General features: G+C 35.1%; 1 protein-coding gene across 3 annotated transcripts in view; it reads right to left on the bottom strand.

The window, feature by feature from the left end:
- Positions 1-1,216: 1,216 nt before the first annotated feature.
- The window catches only part of DDX60 (DExD/H-box helicase 60), a 103,737-nt gene continuing 90,303 nt past the window's right edge, over positions 1,217-14,650 (bottom strand). For 2 of the 3 annotated variants that reach the window (XM_054554675.2, XM_054554676.2), the window contains 6 exons: positions 10,738-10,885; positions 9,456-9,598; positions 6,939-7,090; positions 5,554-5,616; positions 5,033-5,120; positions 1,785-1,931 (listed from right to left, as the gene is read on the bottom strand). In XM_054554675.2, coding sequence (XP_054410650.1) covers positions 1,917-1,931; positions 5,033-5,120; positions 5,554-5,616; positions 6,939-7,090; positions 9,456-9,598; positions 10,738-10,885 — 609 coding nt within the window. In that variant the 3' untranslated portion in view covers positions 1,785-1,916. Of the gene's footprint in view, positions 1,932-5,032; positions 5,121-5,553; positions 5,617-6,938; positions 7,091-9,455; positions 9,599-10,737; positions 10,886-14,650 lie in introns of all 3 variants that reach the window. The other variant, XM_024246446.3, reaches the window with a different exon arrangement.

Below are 14,650 nucleotides of genomic sequence, written 5' to 3' on the forward strand. Positions count from 1 at the left end.
ACACCCTAACATCACAATTAAAAGAACTAGAGAAGCAAGAGCAAACAAATTCAAAAGCTAGCCGAAGACAAGAAATAACTAAGATCAGACAGAGTAGAACTGAAAGAGATAGAGACATGAAAAACCCTTCAAAAAATCAATGAATTGGCTGGGCACGGTGGCTCACGCCTGTACTCTCAGGACTATTGGGAGGCCGAGGAGGGCGGATCACGAGGTCAGGAGATTGAGACCATCCTAGCTAACACGGTGAAACCCCGTCTCTACTGAAAATACAAAAAAATTAGCTGGGCATGGTGGTGGGTGCCTGTAGTCCCAGCTACTCGGGAGGCTGAGGAAGGAGAATGGTGTGAACCCAGGAGGCAGAGCTTGCAGTGAGCCAAGATCGCACCACTGCACTCCAGCCTGGGTGACACACACACACACACACAAAAATCAATGAATCCAGGAGCTGGTTTTCTTGAAAAGATTAACAAAATAGATAGATCACTAGCCAGACTACTAACAAAGAAAGAAAGAGAGAAGAATCATATAGATACAATAAAGATGATAAAGGGGATATCACCACCGATCCCACAGAAATACAAACTACCATTAGAGAATACTATAAACATCTCTATGCAAATGAACTAGAAAATATAGAATAATTTGATAAATTCCTGGACACATACACCCTCCCAGGACTAAACTAGGAAGAAGTCGAATCCCTGAATAGACTAATAGCAAGTTCTGAAATTGAGGCAGTAATTAATAGCCTACCAACCCAAAAAAGAAAACACTTTAGTTTCTAAGTGTCTTGGTGTCCAGAGTTCTTGCAGTGCTGATTTTAAGCAATGAAAATGAGATTAGTCCAAAGAAGGTAGAGACCTATAATATGGTACATGAAATGATGGGTTAGTCCCAGAAATCAGAATATTCTTCTATCTCCAGACAAAATGAAAAACAGGTTTTATTCTAAGCCAATGTAATCTATTTATAAATAATAGCATACAAAAGATCCTCTTTCAGTAAGGCATCTGGGTGGCAGGAAACAGCAGACTTTTTACACTGAGGAAAAAATTTTATGTTTTAGTTTAGGATCTAAAATAGATTCTAGAACTGTGACCTGAGGCTAAGGGTAAAGGGGGAAGATTTTTATATATAAATTATAATATATATGATGAATAGATTGTGCCAGAGGATTGATAGATGCATATATTTAACACAATGAGACCAATGGTAAACAGATCGAATCCACTTTATTTCTTCATGGCTTTCCAGTCACTTATATACAATTACAATAAAGCAAATCATTCTCTATATTTTTGTTAAATCATCACAAAATGTATGTTTAAAAAGTAGTTTTTTACTAGAAAGTACTATCTCAATAGCTGTATAGCTAACTTATGTAAATCATATTTATGCTAATTGAAGAGAATATATTTCACCTTCAGGATATTGTATTCATCTTTTCTAGACTTAATAAACATTTTATAAATATTGACACTGGGGATAAAATTACTGATAATATTATATTTACTTTGGCTTCACAGAGTAAAAATTGTTATTCAGTCACGTACAACATTCTCGCATTTTTTTAGTCAATCCTCAAACTACCTGAGACGTAACTATTATTACTCAGTTATAAAAAGAAACCAAGATTCAGGTATACTAAATAATTTGTGAGTATTCATGATAGAACATGGCAGGTTTGATTGCAACTCTGTTTGATTCCAAAGTGCTCGCACTTTCCACTTCATCATAATGTATTTCTGGCAAGAAGCATGAGAATCAAAAATGTGACCTGAAAAACTACTATGGAATTATTTTTAAGTGGTTTGCATAGACTTTGTTTTTAGACTTTGTTTAACTTTTCCCAAAAAGTTGTACTCAGTTGTTCAAAGGCTAAGACAACGTTGTCGTCTTCATTTTCACATAGCTCACGCAAGGAAACACTGGAAATGGGGAAAAAAATATAGGATCCATTTTAGTGAGATTGAATATTATAAGAAAGGCTTTCCTTGGGTAGGCAGAAGTAAGTAAATCCCATCAGATGATGAAATTATGCTAGCAAAATATGAGGAATAATGATAAGAAACATATTTCTCCTAAAAAATCTTGTATAAAAAATTTAAGAAAAGATAACAAAACAACCCCATGTAATTCTTCTCCATGACTATTACCAAGAGAGTCTGAAAAGCCATCAAATTCCACACAACTTGATCCCTTCTCCCTTCAAAAGTGCAACGCAAATTCCTTTTCTTTCCTCTACGTATCTCTTGTGGAGTCATTTTGTGTTATTTATGCTACTGTGTCCAGTGTATACTGAAACCCACAGGCAGCTACGTCTACGAAGAGGAAAATATTGCTTTCTTTATCTAGATGTGTAAAAAGATAAGGACAACAAGATATGGTAAGCAGAATAAAGGCCCCCGCAAGATGTCCACATCATATATTCCCCAGAAACCAATGAATAGGTCAGGTTACATGGCAAAGGGGAATGAATTATGGCTGCAGAGCGAATTAGAGTTGCTAATCAGCTGACCTTGAGATAGGAAAATAATCCTGGATTATCTGGGCAGGTTCAGTGTAATCTCAAAGGTCCCTGTAAGTGGAAGAGAAGAGTGAGGCAGGAGAGAGTCAGAATGATGCAGTACGAGAGTCTACGAACCATTGCTGGCTTTGGAGATGAAAGGGAGCCACAAGCCAAGGAATGCCGGCAGCCTCTAAAAGTTGGAAAAGGCAATAAAAGTAGATTGTCCCTTAAGAGCCTTTACAAAGAAATGCAGCCCTGCTGACAACTGGATTGAGCCCAAGAAGACACATTTTGGACTTCTGACCTCCAGAATTGTAAAATAATAAATTTGTGTTGGTTTAAGCCACTAGGTTTGTGGTAATTTGTTGCAGCAGCATTAAGAAACTAATGTACAGGTAACAAAAAAGGAGAGAAGAAATCCAAGAATGAACAGTACAGCTGGACTGATCAAGAGCTGAAAACTATCATGATCTGACATCTTATCAGCCTTTTATTATTTGCCGCTACCTTGTTTTCACTAGAGTTCCAGTTATTTTCTAGTGTTATCACTGACCTACCACAAAAATTGATCAGTTCTGTCTCTACAACACCAAATTTCCTTCTGAGTTACAGACTTAACATTGTGACTACTGAACATTTCCTCCTGATTGATATCTCCCAGATATAATGTGATGTGTATAAATTCTAGCTCACTATTTTTCTTTCTCATCCCCAAATGTCATGCTCATCCTTGTTTCCTATACACCCTTAACAAAAATAGGAACTTTGGTCATCTTTACCAACTGCATAAATTTTTTTACCAATTTCTTGAATTTTACCTCGTAAATATTTTTCTGATCACTCTTCTGCATCATATTTCAATTCCCTTAATTCAGACCTTCACTCATTTTCACCTGCATGACTGTTACAGCCTTTGCACCTACACATTTCTGCCACATATATAATCCGCATGCTCATGCTCCCCTCATGCTTATGCACTGTCTACACATTGCTCAAAAGATGAAGCCCAAACTTCTTAATGTTAACATAAAGACCTTTCCTGATATAGATCCAAATTCCATTTAAAGTCTCTTACAACAACCCAGCATCTTCCCCCATCTCTGCCAAATGCCCATATTCTCCATGTCGACATAGTGAGCTTGGAGTCTATCCCTGACACATCAGGCCCTTTCTCATTTCTGTACTTTGAAAATACTATTTCTTCTTCCCCACAATTTAACTCTTAGTCAAAAAATTACTTCATTTGAGACTCTTTCTTTGAATGCAAGTAGCATTAGTCATTCCCTTATCTGCCATCATAGCTCTGACCGTGTTTGTAAGGTCTATAAGTGAGCTTCTTTCACTACACATGTAAGAATTCTTTTAAAGCAGGTATATTAATTTAATGATCCTTTGGCCAGGCACAGTGGTTCTTGCCTGTAATCCTAGCACTTTGGGAGGCCAAGGCGGGTGGATTGCTTGAGCTCAGGAATTTTGAGACCAGCCTGGGCAGCATGGTGAAACCCCATCTGTACTAAAATACCACAAAAAAAAAAAAAATTAGCCAGGCATGGTGGTATATACACCTGTAGTCCCAGCTACTTGGGAGGCTGAGGCAGGAGAATTGCTTGAACCTGGGAGGTGAGGTTGCAGTGAGCTGAGATCGCAACACTCCACTCCAGCCTGGGTGACAGAGCGTGACTCCCCGTCTCAAAAAAAAAAAAAAAAAAGTTATGAACCTTTATAGCTCAAATGCTTAGGAAGTGTGTCTCATACCAACAATGCTTCAATACTTCTTGGATGAATGTGTGAATGATCGATTGATTTCTTTAACCAAGCTTTTGAGACAGCTTCCAAGTCTGTGGAGTTTCTTGGGCTGCTCTGGAGATGATAACTTGAGTAACTATGAGCCACTCAAGGAATACCCTATCTAGAGATATTCCAAGTGGACAAAGCAGTTTCCTTCTGCTCCCAAAAGTTTTACTCTCTGTATAAAAAGTCCAAACAGGCCAATTCTGCTCAGATCCAAGATATAAAAAGAGACTTGATTAGCAAGAAACTAATAATGGAGAGATTTGCGGCAAATTAAATATATAAAAAGGGATAGGACAAAGCAACATCTATAAAGTATTGAGTTGCATGCAGATTGAAGGCTTTAGAAAGATGGACATGTAGGCCGGGAGCGGTGGCTCATGCCTGTAACCCCAGCACTTCGGGAGGGCAAGGCAGGCGGATCACCTGAGGTCAGGAGTTCGAGACCACCCTGACCAACATGGAGAAACCCCCTCGCTACTAAAAATACAATATTAGCCAGGCATGGTGACACATGCCTGTAATACCAGCTACTCGGGAGATTGAGGCAGGAGAATTGCTTGAACCCAGGAGGCAGAGGTTGCAGTGAGCCGAGATCATACCATTGCACTCCAGCCTGGGCAACAAGAGCAAAATTCTGTCTCAAAAAAAAAAGAAAAGAAAAAGAAAGATGGACACGCAACTAAGCAACAGTAGATGGTCAATGAAGCCTAAGAATGGGGTACCCACATAAAGTTTGGTGTTGCTTGGGACCCTACTAGGTTTCGTTGAAGGTGAAAATAGGAGGCCAATATGAAAGATCAGAGTCAGACGGAGCCTGGAGAAAACACAAAATTCAAAGTTTGTAAGTGAATATAAACTAGAGACCGGAAGGAACCCTAAGGAGCCCTCTGAAATATCATGTCCCATGTCCTTGACATACATTGCTTGTGGCAATTGAGAATACTAGGATCTAGGAGTCAATAAAGCTTTCAAATATTGCTGCCTGTCAGTGCATGATGCCTGGGGCTGAGACTCTAATCTGGATGAAACTTCATCTCAACTAGACATTGGAATTAATTCTGTTATAGAAATAATACAACACATGTTGAGGAGACATTCTGCAGAGCCTTTGGGGAGTTGAAATGCATAGCACAGAAGAAGCTTAATGGCACCTTCATGTACCTGGCTTATAGTAACAGCTCAACATTTTTCAAATTATAAATAAATTATTAAAAAATCTAAAATCAATATTTAAATATATAACACACCTGATAGATTTAATGGTGAGTGCAAAATCCTTCAACAAATAATAAGCATCTCCTTCATTCATCCTAAAGAAAACAACATTGTGAAAATTAATAATACAAAACATTAACACCACATATTCTCACTCATAGGTGGGAATTGAACAATGAGAACACATGGACACGGGAAGGGGAACATCACACTTCGGGGACTGTTGTGGGGTGGGGGGAGGGGGGAGGGATAGCATTGGGAGATATACCTAATGCTGGATGACGAGTTGGTGGGTGCAGCGCACCAGCATGGCACATGTATACATATGTAACTTACCTGCACGTTGCGCACATGTACCATAGAGCCTAAAGTATAATAATAATAATAATAATAATAATAATAATAAAAAGAAAAAATAAATAAAATAAAATCATAATCATTAAAAAAAAAAGAACATCCTATTTTATATTTAAATGCTGAATTTATCAGTAACAGGTTGCTTTTGCCTGTCAAGATCTCTTTCCAAAAATTATTTCTGCCACAGACTCCTAGATATTGATCTAACCTATGGCAATGGTGATTATGAATTCAAGAATTGAAATTTCACAATCATAGATAAGCAATAAAAATAGGAGGCTGGCCATCTCAGGAGATAACCAAAATAGGAAAATAAAGCTCAGGAGGGTAAATTGGAACTAGAGACTCAAAAGGGAAGAAATAGATGTATCATTTACTAATGTCACAGCTGCTTTATTCACAATGAGTCACTTTTTTTCAAAACACTGCTCAACATCTTTGAAGAGTGTCAGATATTTTAATACCTTCATTCTATAAGGATTGCTCAACATTTTATGTAAAAAACAAAATTGGTTTCCTGCTTTGGTGTGACAGAATGCCCCTCCCCACATCTATGTGCTCAGTGCCCAATTCAATTTCTTCATCCTAGATAAATCCAAGAGTGTTTACCCCTGGTTACTATTTTTGAAAATGTTTTTCCTGCCACAGAACTAAAACAATTGTCATGTACTCAGTCCTATATCTACTCTTCTCAAATACTGGATAGCATGCCATTATTTGTTATTCAGTTTTAAAATATTTAATAATGAATAAACGGGAGAGTAATAAATACAAATATATCTATGAGCATATGCAAATATTTATATCATTAGAGCACAGCATTATGTCATGTGAGCTGGCCTAGTGCCAAGATTTTGCTGGAAAACCACAAACAAAAATAATACTGAATTTGTTATTCTCTCTTGCCATTAGTCTCTAAAAAAAACAATCTAGTATGTTTAGTATGATTTAACCTACACTTGAAACTGTAATGAGGTTTCTTCCTTAAAATTCATTAAATTAATTCATTAGAGACGGAGATGGGAGGACAGAGAAACATAGACAGACAGAGAGGACATACCTGTTATCTTGGACTAATCCTAGCAAGGAACCATGTTTGTAGAAATCCAGTGCATAGGCATTAAGCGACATTTTCCTTCCTCGGTTATCAAATTTCTGTGACAACAGCACTGGAGCCTGAGAGCGATTGACACCGATTGTGCCTAGAGTAACCTGAGAAAATACGATTCTTCTTAATGTATTATTTATGTATAAAGAAAGTTGATAATTTCTTATGTGGTGCTTTGTAGATACATCCTTTAGTTACCATTTTTAAAGCCCATTCTTTGCTGTGAAGGAAGAGGGTGCCTTAGCCACACACTGTGGTAGCACCATCCTAAGCAAGAGTGGAGAGTGGCTCAGCTCCACCCCATGAAGATTATTGCCTCCACAAAATACCAATGACACTTTCAACCATCCATCCACTAGAATATAGAAACACTCACTAGGAAAGAAAACCTAACACCATTTCATTCTCCTTATTGGTGAAAGGAATTTACTTGTAAACAGAATATCAATGAGCTAGAGGATTATACATCACAAGAAAAGAATTCAACTGAACAACTCTAACAATCTTTGGAACCCAATTACCTGAATAAAAAGAAGGAGGAAGAAGAAGGAGAACAAAAAGAAGGAAAGTAAAAAGAAGGTGGCAAATAGTTTTCCCATGTCTGCTCATTTTTTGCAAACTGTACTGTAGAGGATCAACAGAACTCTAGCATACTGTTATTATGAGTGTAAATTGGCACAGCTACTTTTTTTTGGAAGTTACAAATAAATTTTAACAACTAAGCAAATTCATACATAAATATCTATGAATAATAAGAGTTGACTCCATGTACTTATGCAGATCAGTGATGCAAATTATAAATTGCAGCGATATCTAAACAAGACTCTACTATTAAAACTTAATAATTTGCAGGTAACCATTCAAGTGACAGATATCAACTGCTTTCACTCCTGCTGAGACTTGTTTGGCACAGCTACTTTTTAAATGAGTTGGCAGTAGCTTGAAAAATTTAATATTTGAATATTCTTATTCCTATACGACTCAGAAAATTATGTTAACCCAGAAAATCAACACCTAAGAGAAACTATTGCACATACGCACGAGACATCCATAGCAACACTGTGTGTAATAGCAAAGACGAGAAACAAACACAACTCTTCGAAACAGGAGAACAGATTAACAGGCTGTTTGATATTCACACTATAAAATATTATTAAGTACTAAAAATAAAAGAGAGTTTGACGTTACAACAGGGATGAACCTTAAGGCATAGCATTGAATGTAAATAAAAGCGACTTTCAGGTGACTGCAGTAACTATTCCTTCACTTTTCATAAAATTCAAAAGCAAATTAATATAAAAAGGGATTTTGTAATATGTAGTTTTTAAAAAGAAAAGTGAAAAACACAAAGTTTAGAAAGGTTGATGGCCTGGGGGAAAAGGGGAGACAAGAAAATGAAATGTGGGAGGAGTACACAGATCCTTAGTACATGGTGTTCATTTAGTTCAATGCTTTAGAACTTATCTATATGCTATAAAAGATATATTTGTATGTATACTTAGCATTATATTAAAATGTAAAATTAATTTTATTGTTAATTAAAATAATAAAAGCAAAACAATTTTAAGAGGTTATAACTTAACTCTAGTAAATTAAATTTGTATAAAGTGAGTTGGGTAAGGTACATGTGAGGGAATATGGAAAGAAAATGTGAGTTCAAGAGGAAAAGAACTGCAAATTTATAAATCCTTATAAAAAGTTTTCCTGACTTGTTCTTAACTTACTGACTATGGGTATGAAAACACTTTCTTGTTGATATTCCATTTTATACAATTAAAAGAATGATGCATTGGTTTTAACACACCAACATTTATTTGAAACTAAAAACTATATCTTTAGAAAGTATTTAAATTTAGGATAAAAATGTATGTGTTCATTTAAAGTGCACAAGATGTATATAGTTTTCAAAATTATTTTAAGTGATACATGACTATGATTTTGGAATAAAATAGAGTTGAGACACCAATGCCAATCCATAATATCAAATGTAATAAAACACTTTTTCTCAAAGTTTGTATTAAAATATAAATTAAATTTCACCAAGTATCAACATTCAAATGAATTAGCCAGGATCTTCCAAATGTGCCTAGTTCTTTGCATTCCATTTTAGGCATCAATGATGCAGACTATAAGTAGTATTTACAGCATTTCTAGCAGTACTGAGAAAGTCTGAAGACAGTTTTATGTGCTACTTCCAGAGCAAACCTGTGTCAATATCAGTAGAGCCTTCAAAGATGGAAGAAAAGTAGTGGTGCCTGGAAATTCTCTGAGCAGGGTCCTCAGGCCAACTCTGAGAAACTGAAATCATATTGACTTCAAGAGCACCAATTGCTGAATATATTTGTTGATACATCCAGATTTTTTTTCCTTTTTAATCTGGGAAATTCGAAGTTCTTTCTAAGCTGCCTAGCAATATAAATCCATTCTTTCTTAAACACCTTTTATTAATAAACCCCACTCTTCACTTACATGGTTTGGAGTTTCTAGTCGAAGCAAATCATCATCGAAGTTCCCAGACAGACAAACAAATGGTGAAATTGCTACTCTTCCTTCCTTGCAGCTCATCAAATGAGATACGAGTTGAGAGTCTTCACATTCTTTACCTGTGAATTCTGACAATAATAGTTAGGGATAGATTAGTGTTTTGAACTCAGTCAAACTGTCAAACCTCAGATACTTTCTCTAGACCATGTTACAAGGGGAGCCATTCGGCTTCATGTAATGAAGACTGAAATGTTTTGTAAGTTATATCACATAAGGTTAGTAGCACAGCTTGGCACAGAATACATTCAATGAAAGTTGGCTATTAATGTTAGTATCACTATTATAAAAATGTGTATTATATTTTAGTTGCCTTAATCAATAAGAAATGAAAGACTAAATCTAAATTGTATACTCTTATCACAGAATTATTGTTATTACCTTTGTACTTTTTCTTACTGAACTCAGACTTGCCTTCAGAATTTTTCCTGAAACCATGCAGCCACAATTAGTAAGTTTGGAAGTAGTGCATGAGAATAAATATATTTTCCATTTATATTCTTATAAAACCCAGATCAGACATTCAAACTGGGCTCTAATTTGTAATTGAGGCATAATATTCACAGACTCCAATCTCACCCCACCTGTGATGGTCACCTTTTTGTATCTATTTTCCCTTAGAAGGCTTCCATCTATTAGCTCATGAAAAAAAGAACAAATGCTAAGACTGTTAACCACGTACAAACACTATTTTAAGATTTTCATATATGTTAATCATTTAAAACTCATCAAAACTACGTAGATAATGCTATTCCCTTTCTCATATATCTGTTCAGAAAACTAAGGCATGAGTATGGAGTCTCTCGCTCAAGATCTCACAGCTAATAAGTAGCAGAACCAGAGTTTGGACCCAGATAATATGCTCAGAATCTGTGTTTATGAAAACTAAGCGTATTTCCTCTCAAGAGAGAGTGACAGAATTAGTCTCTAGTTTCTCTTCATCTCATATGTACCCTTACTCTGTTTTCCAGGCTTGACCCTGAAGCAGCATTTAACAAGATGGTTATAAATGGCCCTACTTAGTTTCAGTCTCTTTTGCCCTTTTCATGTCTAATAAGCAAAATTTTTTTCTTTAGAAAGGAAAAGGAATCTCCTCACTTTAGGGCAAAATAAACTTTCTGGGGTTCCACTCTTCTTCCAGAATAAACTATTTTTAGGCAAGATTATTTATTCTTCAAATTATTCTACAATGGAGGTAAAATACACTTACTAATTTTTGACAATGGGAGTTGATATTCCTGATTCATATCAGCCAGTTTGGAAACAATTCGTAGGAAAGTGGTAAAGTCCTCCATAATTTTCATGTTATATTCATCTAAAGCATCACTGAAATCCTCAGGGAGATCATCAAGGAACACCTAGAGGCCAAATAATTTTCAGAGAGATCTATTTACCTTCCTTCAAAACTGAATCATTGGAAGAAGAAAGGTAAAGAACATTGCAATATAATTCTATAGTTATCTATTAATATTTATTCAATAATGTCAGTTTTATTTTTTCATTGGTGAAGTTCAGGTAACTTCATCTTTTGTTTCTATTTGCAATTATGAAAACAAATACCTTACTCATTACCCTTAAAAATGTATTTTGACATACTGAATCAAAACCACTTTTAAACAGAAGCATGCCCTCAAATAACATTAGACTTGTGAAAATTTCAAAGACTCTAGTGACACATTTGAATAGCAAGCAATGAGACAAAGTACATTTGCATGCCTAGAGTAAATCTCATTTTGTTTTGAGGGTTTTTTAAACCTCACTGGATTCATTTTGCTAATATTTAGTTAACTATTTTTTCACTTACATTCATGAAAGAGAAGTATCTCTAATTTTCCTTTTCATTATGTCCTAGTCAGGTTTTGGTATTAAAGCTAATTTTTGCCCTTAGAAAGGGTAAATATTCCCTCTTTTTGTATTATCCAGAAGAGTGTAGTGGACTGAATGTTTTATATTTTCTCAAAATTTATATGTTAAAATATGAACACAATGTGATGGGATTAGGACACAGGGCCTTTGGGAGATGATTAGGTCATGAGGGTGGAGTCCTCATAACTGGAATTAGTGCCCATAAAAAAAGACCCCAGAGAGCTCCCTTGCCTCTTCCACCATGTGAGAACACAGCATAAAGACAACCATCTATGAACCAAAAAGCAGCCCCCACCAGACACCTTGATTTAGAACTTCCTTTTAATTATTAATTTTTTATTTTTGTGGGTCCATAGTAGGTGTGTATATTCATGGATTATATGAGATATTTTGATGCAGGCATGTAATGCATAGTAATCACATCAGGGTAAATGGGGTATCCATCACTTCAAGCATTTATCCTTTTGTGTTACAAACAATACAATTATATTCTTTTAGTTATTCAGCCATAACAAAGAATGAGATCCCGTCGTTTGCAACAACATGTAAAGAATTGGAGGTCATTATGTTAAACAAAATCAGCCAGGCACAAAAAGACACACTTCACATGTTCTCACTCCTTTGTAGGACCTAAAAGTTAAAACAATTGAACTTAGGCAGATAGAGTAGAAGGATGGTTATCAGAGGCTGGGAAGGGTAGCTGGGGGATGGAGAAGTCAATGTTTAATGGGTACCAAAAAATAGCTAGAAAGACTGATCTCTTCTCAGCCTTCAAAACTGTGACAAGTAAATTTCTGTTGTTTATTAGCCAGCCAATCATTGCTACATTATAGCAGCCCAAACAGACTAAAATAAAATTTGTAAAAAGTTGGTGTTATTCTCTTTACAATAAAAATCATGCATATTTAAGGTATACAAACTGGTGTTTTAATATACATATATAGTGATGTTATCCTTACAAAGTTTGGAAGAATTCACCAGTGAAGCCATCTGAGCCTTGGGTTTTCCTTGTGGGAAAGTTTTTTTTTTTTTTTAAATAATAGATTACATTTCTTTACCAGATATCAGAACCAGATTAATTATATCTTCCTTGCTCAGTTTTGGAAAGTTGTATTTTCTAGGAATTTGCCCATTTGTCTAAATAGTCAAATATATTGCTATAAAGCCATTCAGAAAATCTTCCTTTGCTCTTTGCGATGTCTAAAATAGAGCCTGTAGTACTGCCCCATTTTCTTTTCTGATACTTGTGCTTTTACTCCCTTATTCTTAACCAGTTTTGCTAGACATTAATCAATTTTATTATTCTTTACAAAGAACCATCTTAGAGGCTTTGTTGGTTTCTTGTTCTTACAATTGTTAATTTACTTTATATCTGTTCTCATTTTATTATTTCTTTCCTTCTACTTACTGTAGGTTAGATTTTCTTGTTCATTTTGTTATTTTCTTTTTTTTTTTTCTTGTTGAATATAGTTTCTTTTTTTTTGTTTTTTGTTTTTGTTTTTGTTTTTTTTACTATTATTATTATTATTATACTTTAGGCTCTACGGTACATGTGCGCAATGTGCAGGTAAGTTACATATGTATACATGTGCCATGCTGGTGCGCTGCACCCACCAACTCGTCATCTAGCATTAGGTATATCTCCCAATGCTATCCCTCCCCCCTCCCCCCACCCCACAACAGTCCCCGAAGTGTGATGTTCCCCTTCCTGTGTCCATGTGTTCTCATTGTTCAATTCCCACCTATGCGTAAGAATATGCGGTGTTTGGTTTTTTGTTCTTGCGATAGTTTACTGAGAATGATGATTTCCAATTTCATCCATGTCCCTACAAAGGACGTGAACTCATCATTTTTTATGGCTGCATAGTATTCCATGGTGTATATGTGCCACATTTTCTTAATCCAGTCTATCAAATTCCATTTGACCCAGCCATCCCATTACTGGGTATATACCCAAAGGACGATAAATCATGCTGCTATAAAGACACATGCACACGTATGTTTATTGCGGCATTATTCACAATAGCAAAGACTTGGAACCAACCCAAATGTCCAACAATGATAGACTGTATTTTGTTATTTTCTTAAGCTAAAGTTTAAATCATTGATTTTTCAGCCTGTATTTTTTTCTAATTTATGGTTTTAAGGCTGCAAATTCCCCTGTAAGCACTGAATAAATTCCAACTTATAAGCATTCTTATGTTTCCTTAATTTTTATTTAATGTAAAATATTTTTAAATTTCCATTTTATGTCTTTTTTATCCTTTGTGTATTTATAAATTAATTTTTTAACTTTTCACGCAATTGAGATATTTCTGATTCTTCTGGTTAGTGTTTACCTGGCATTTATTTTTAATCATCTTACTTTCAAGCTTTCTCAGTTTTTATACCTAAAGTGTGACTTGTATAAATAGCATATATAGTCTGATGTCACTTAATGGCAGGGATATATTCTAAGAAATGTGGCATTAGGTGATATTGTCATTGTGCAAACATCACAAAGTGTACTTAAACAAACCTAGATCACATTACCTAGGCTTTATGGTACAGCCTATTGGTCCTAGGCTACAAACCTGTACAGCATGTTACTGAATTGAACACTATAGGCAGCTGTAACACAATGGTAAGTATTTTGTGTATCCAAATATACCTGAATGAAGGAAAGGTACAGTAAAAATACAATATTATATTTATGCAACCATCATGTATGCAGTCTGTCGTGGATCAAAATGTCATTATGTGGCACATGTCTATAGTTGTCTGTATTTTAAGATACAGCCTGAAAATCTTTGTATTTTACTTAGTGTATTTAGTACATTTACATTTAATGTAACTATTGATATAGCTATTTTCTACCTTGCCATTTGTTTTCTGTCTGAATTTGAACCACTCATTAGATATTTTTTCTCTTCCCTTCTTGTTTTTACCAGTTTTTCCTTTTGTTAACATGTATGTGCACACTATTTTACTAGTCTTTTAGCTGTTACCCCAGAGATTATGATATAGCTTTAATTTTATATTTCTTAAACTTCCAAAATTTTAAAACATTTAAATGTATTAACCTTCTGAACTCTTACATTATAATTTTCATAAACTTCAGTTCTATGTATTATTTCAAATTTTATATGTTACAATTATTTTTTGACACAATGTATATTCCTTTATATGTAATCACACATAACCCTTTTTATTATGATTCATTCCTTCCTGTACTTTCATGTTTCCAAATTTTGGATTTTGTCTATGTACCTAAAGTA

Source organism: Pongo abelii, chromosome 3, assembly GCF_028885655.2.
Source record: "Pongo abelii isolate AG06213 chromosome 3, NHGRI_mPonAbe1-v2.0_pri, whole genome shotgun sequence".
Classification (NCBI taxonomy): Eukaryota; Metazoa; Chordata; class Mammalia; order Primates; family Hominidae; genus Pongo; species Pongo abelii.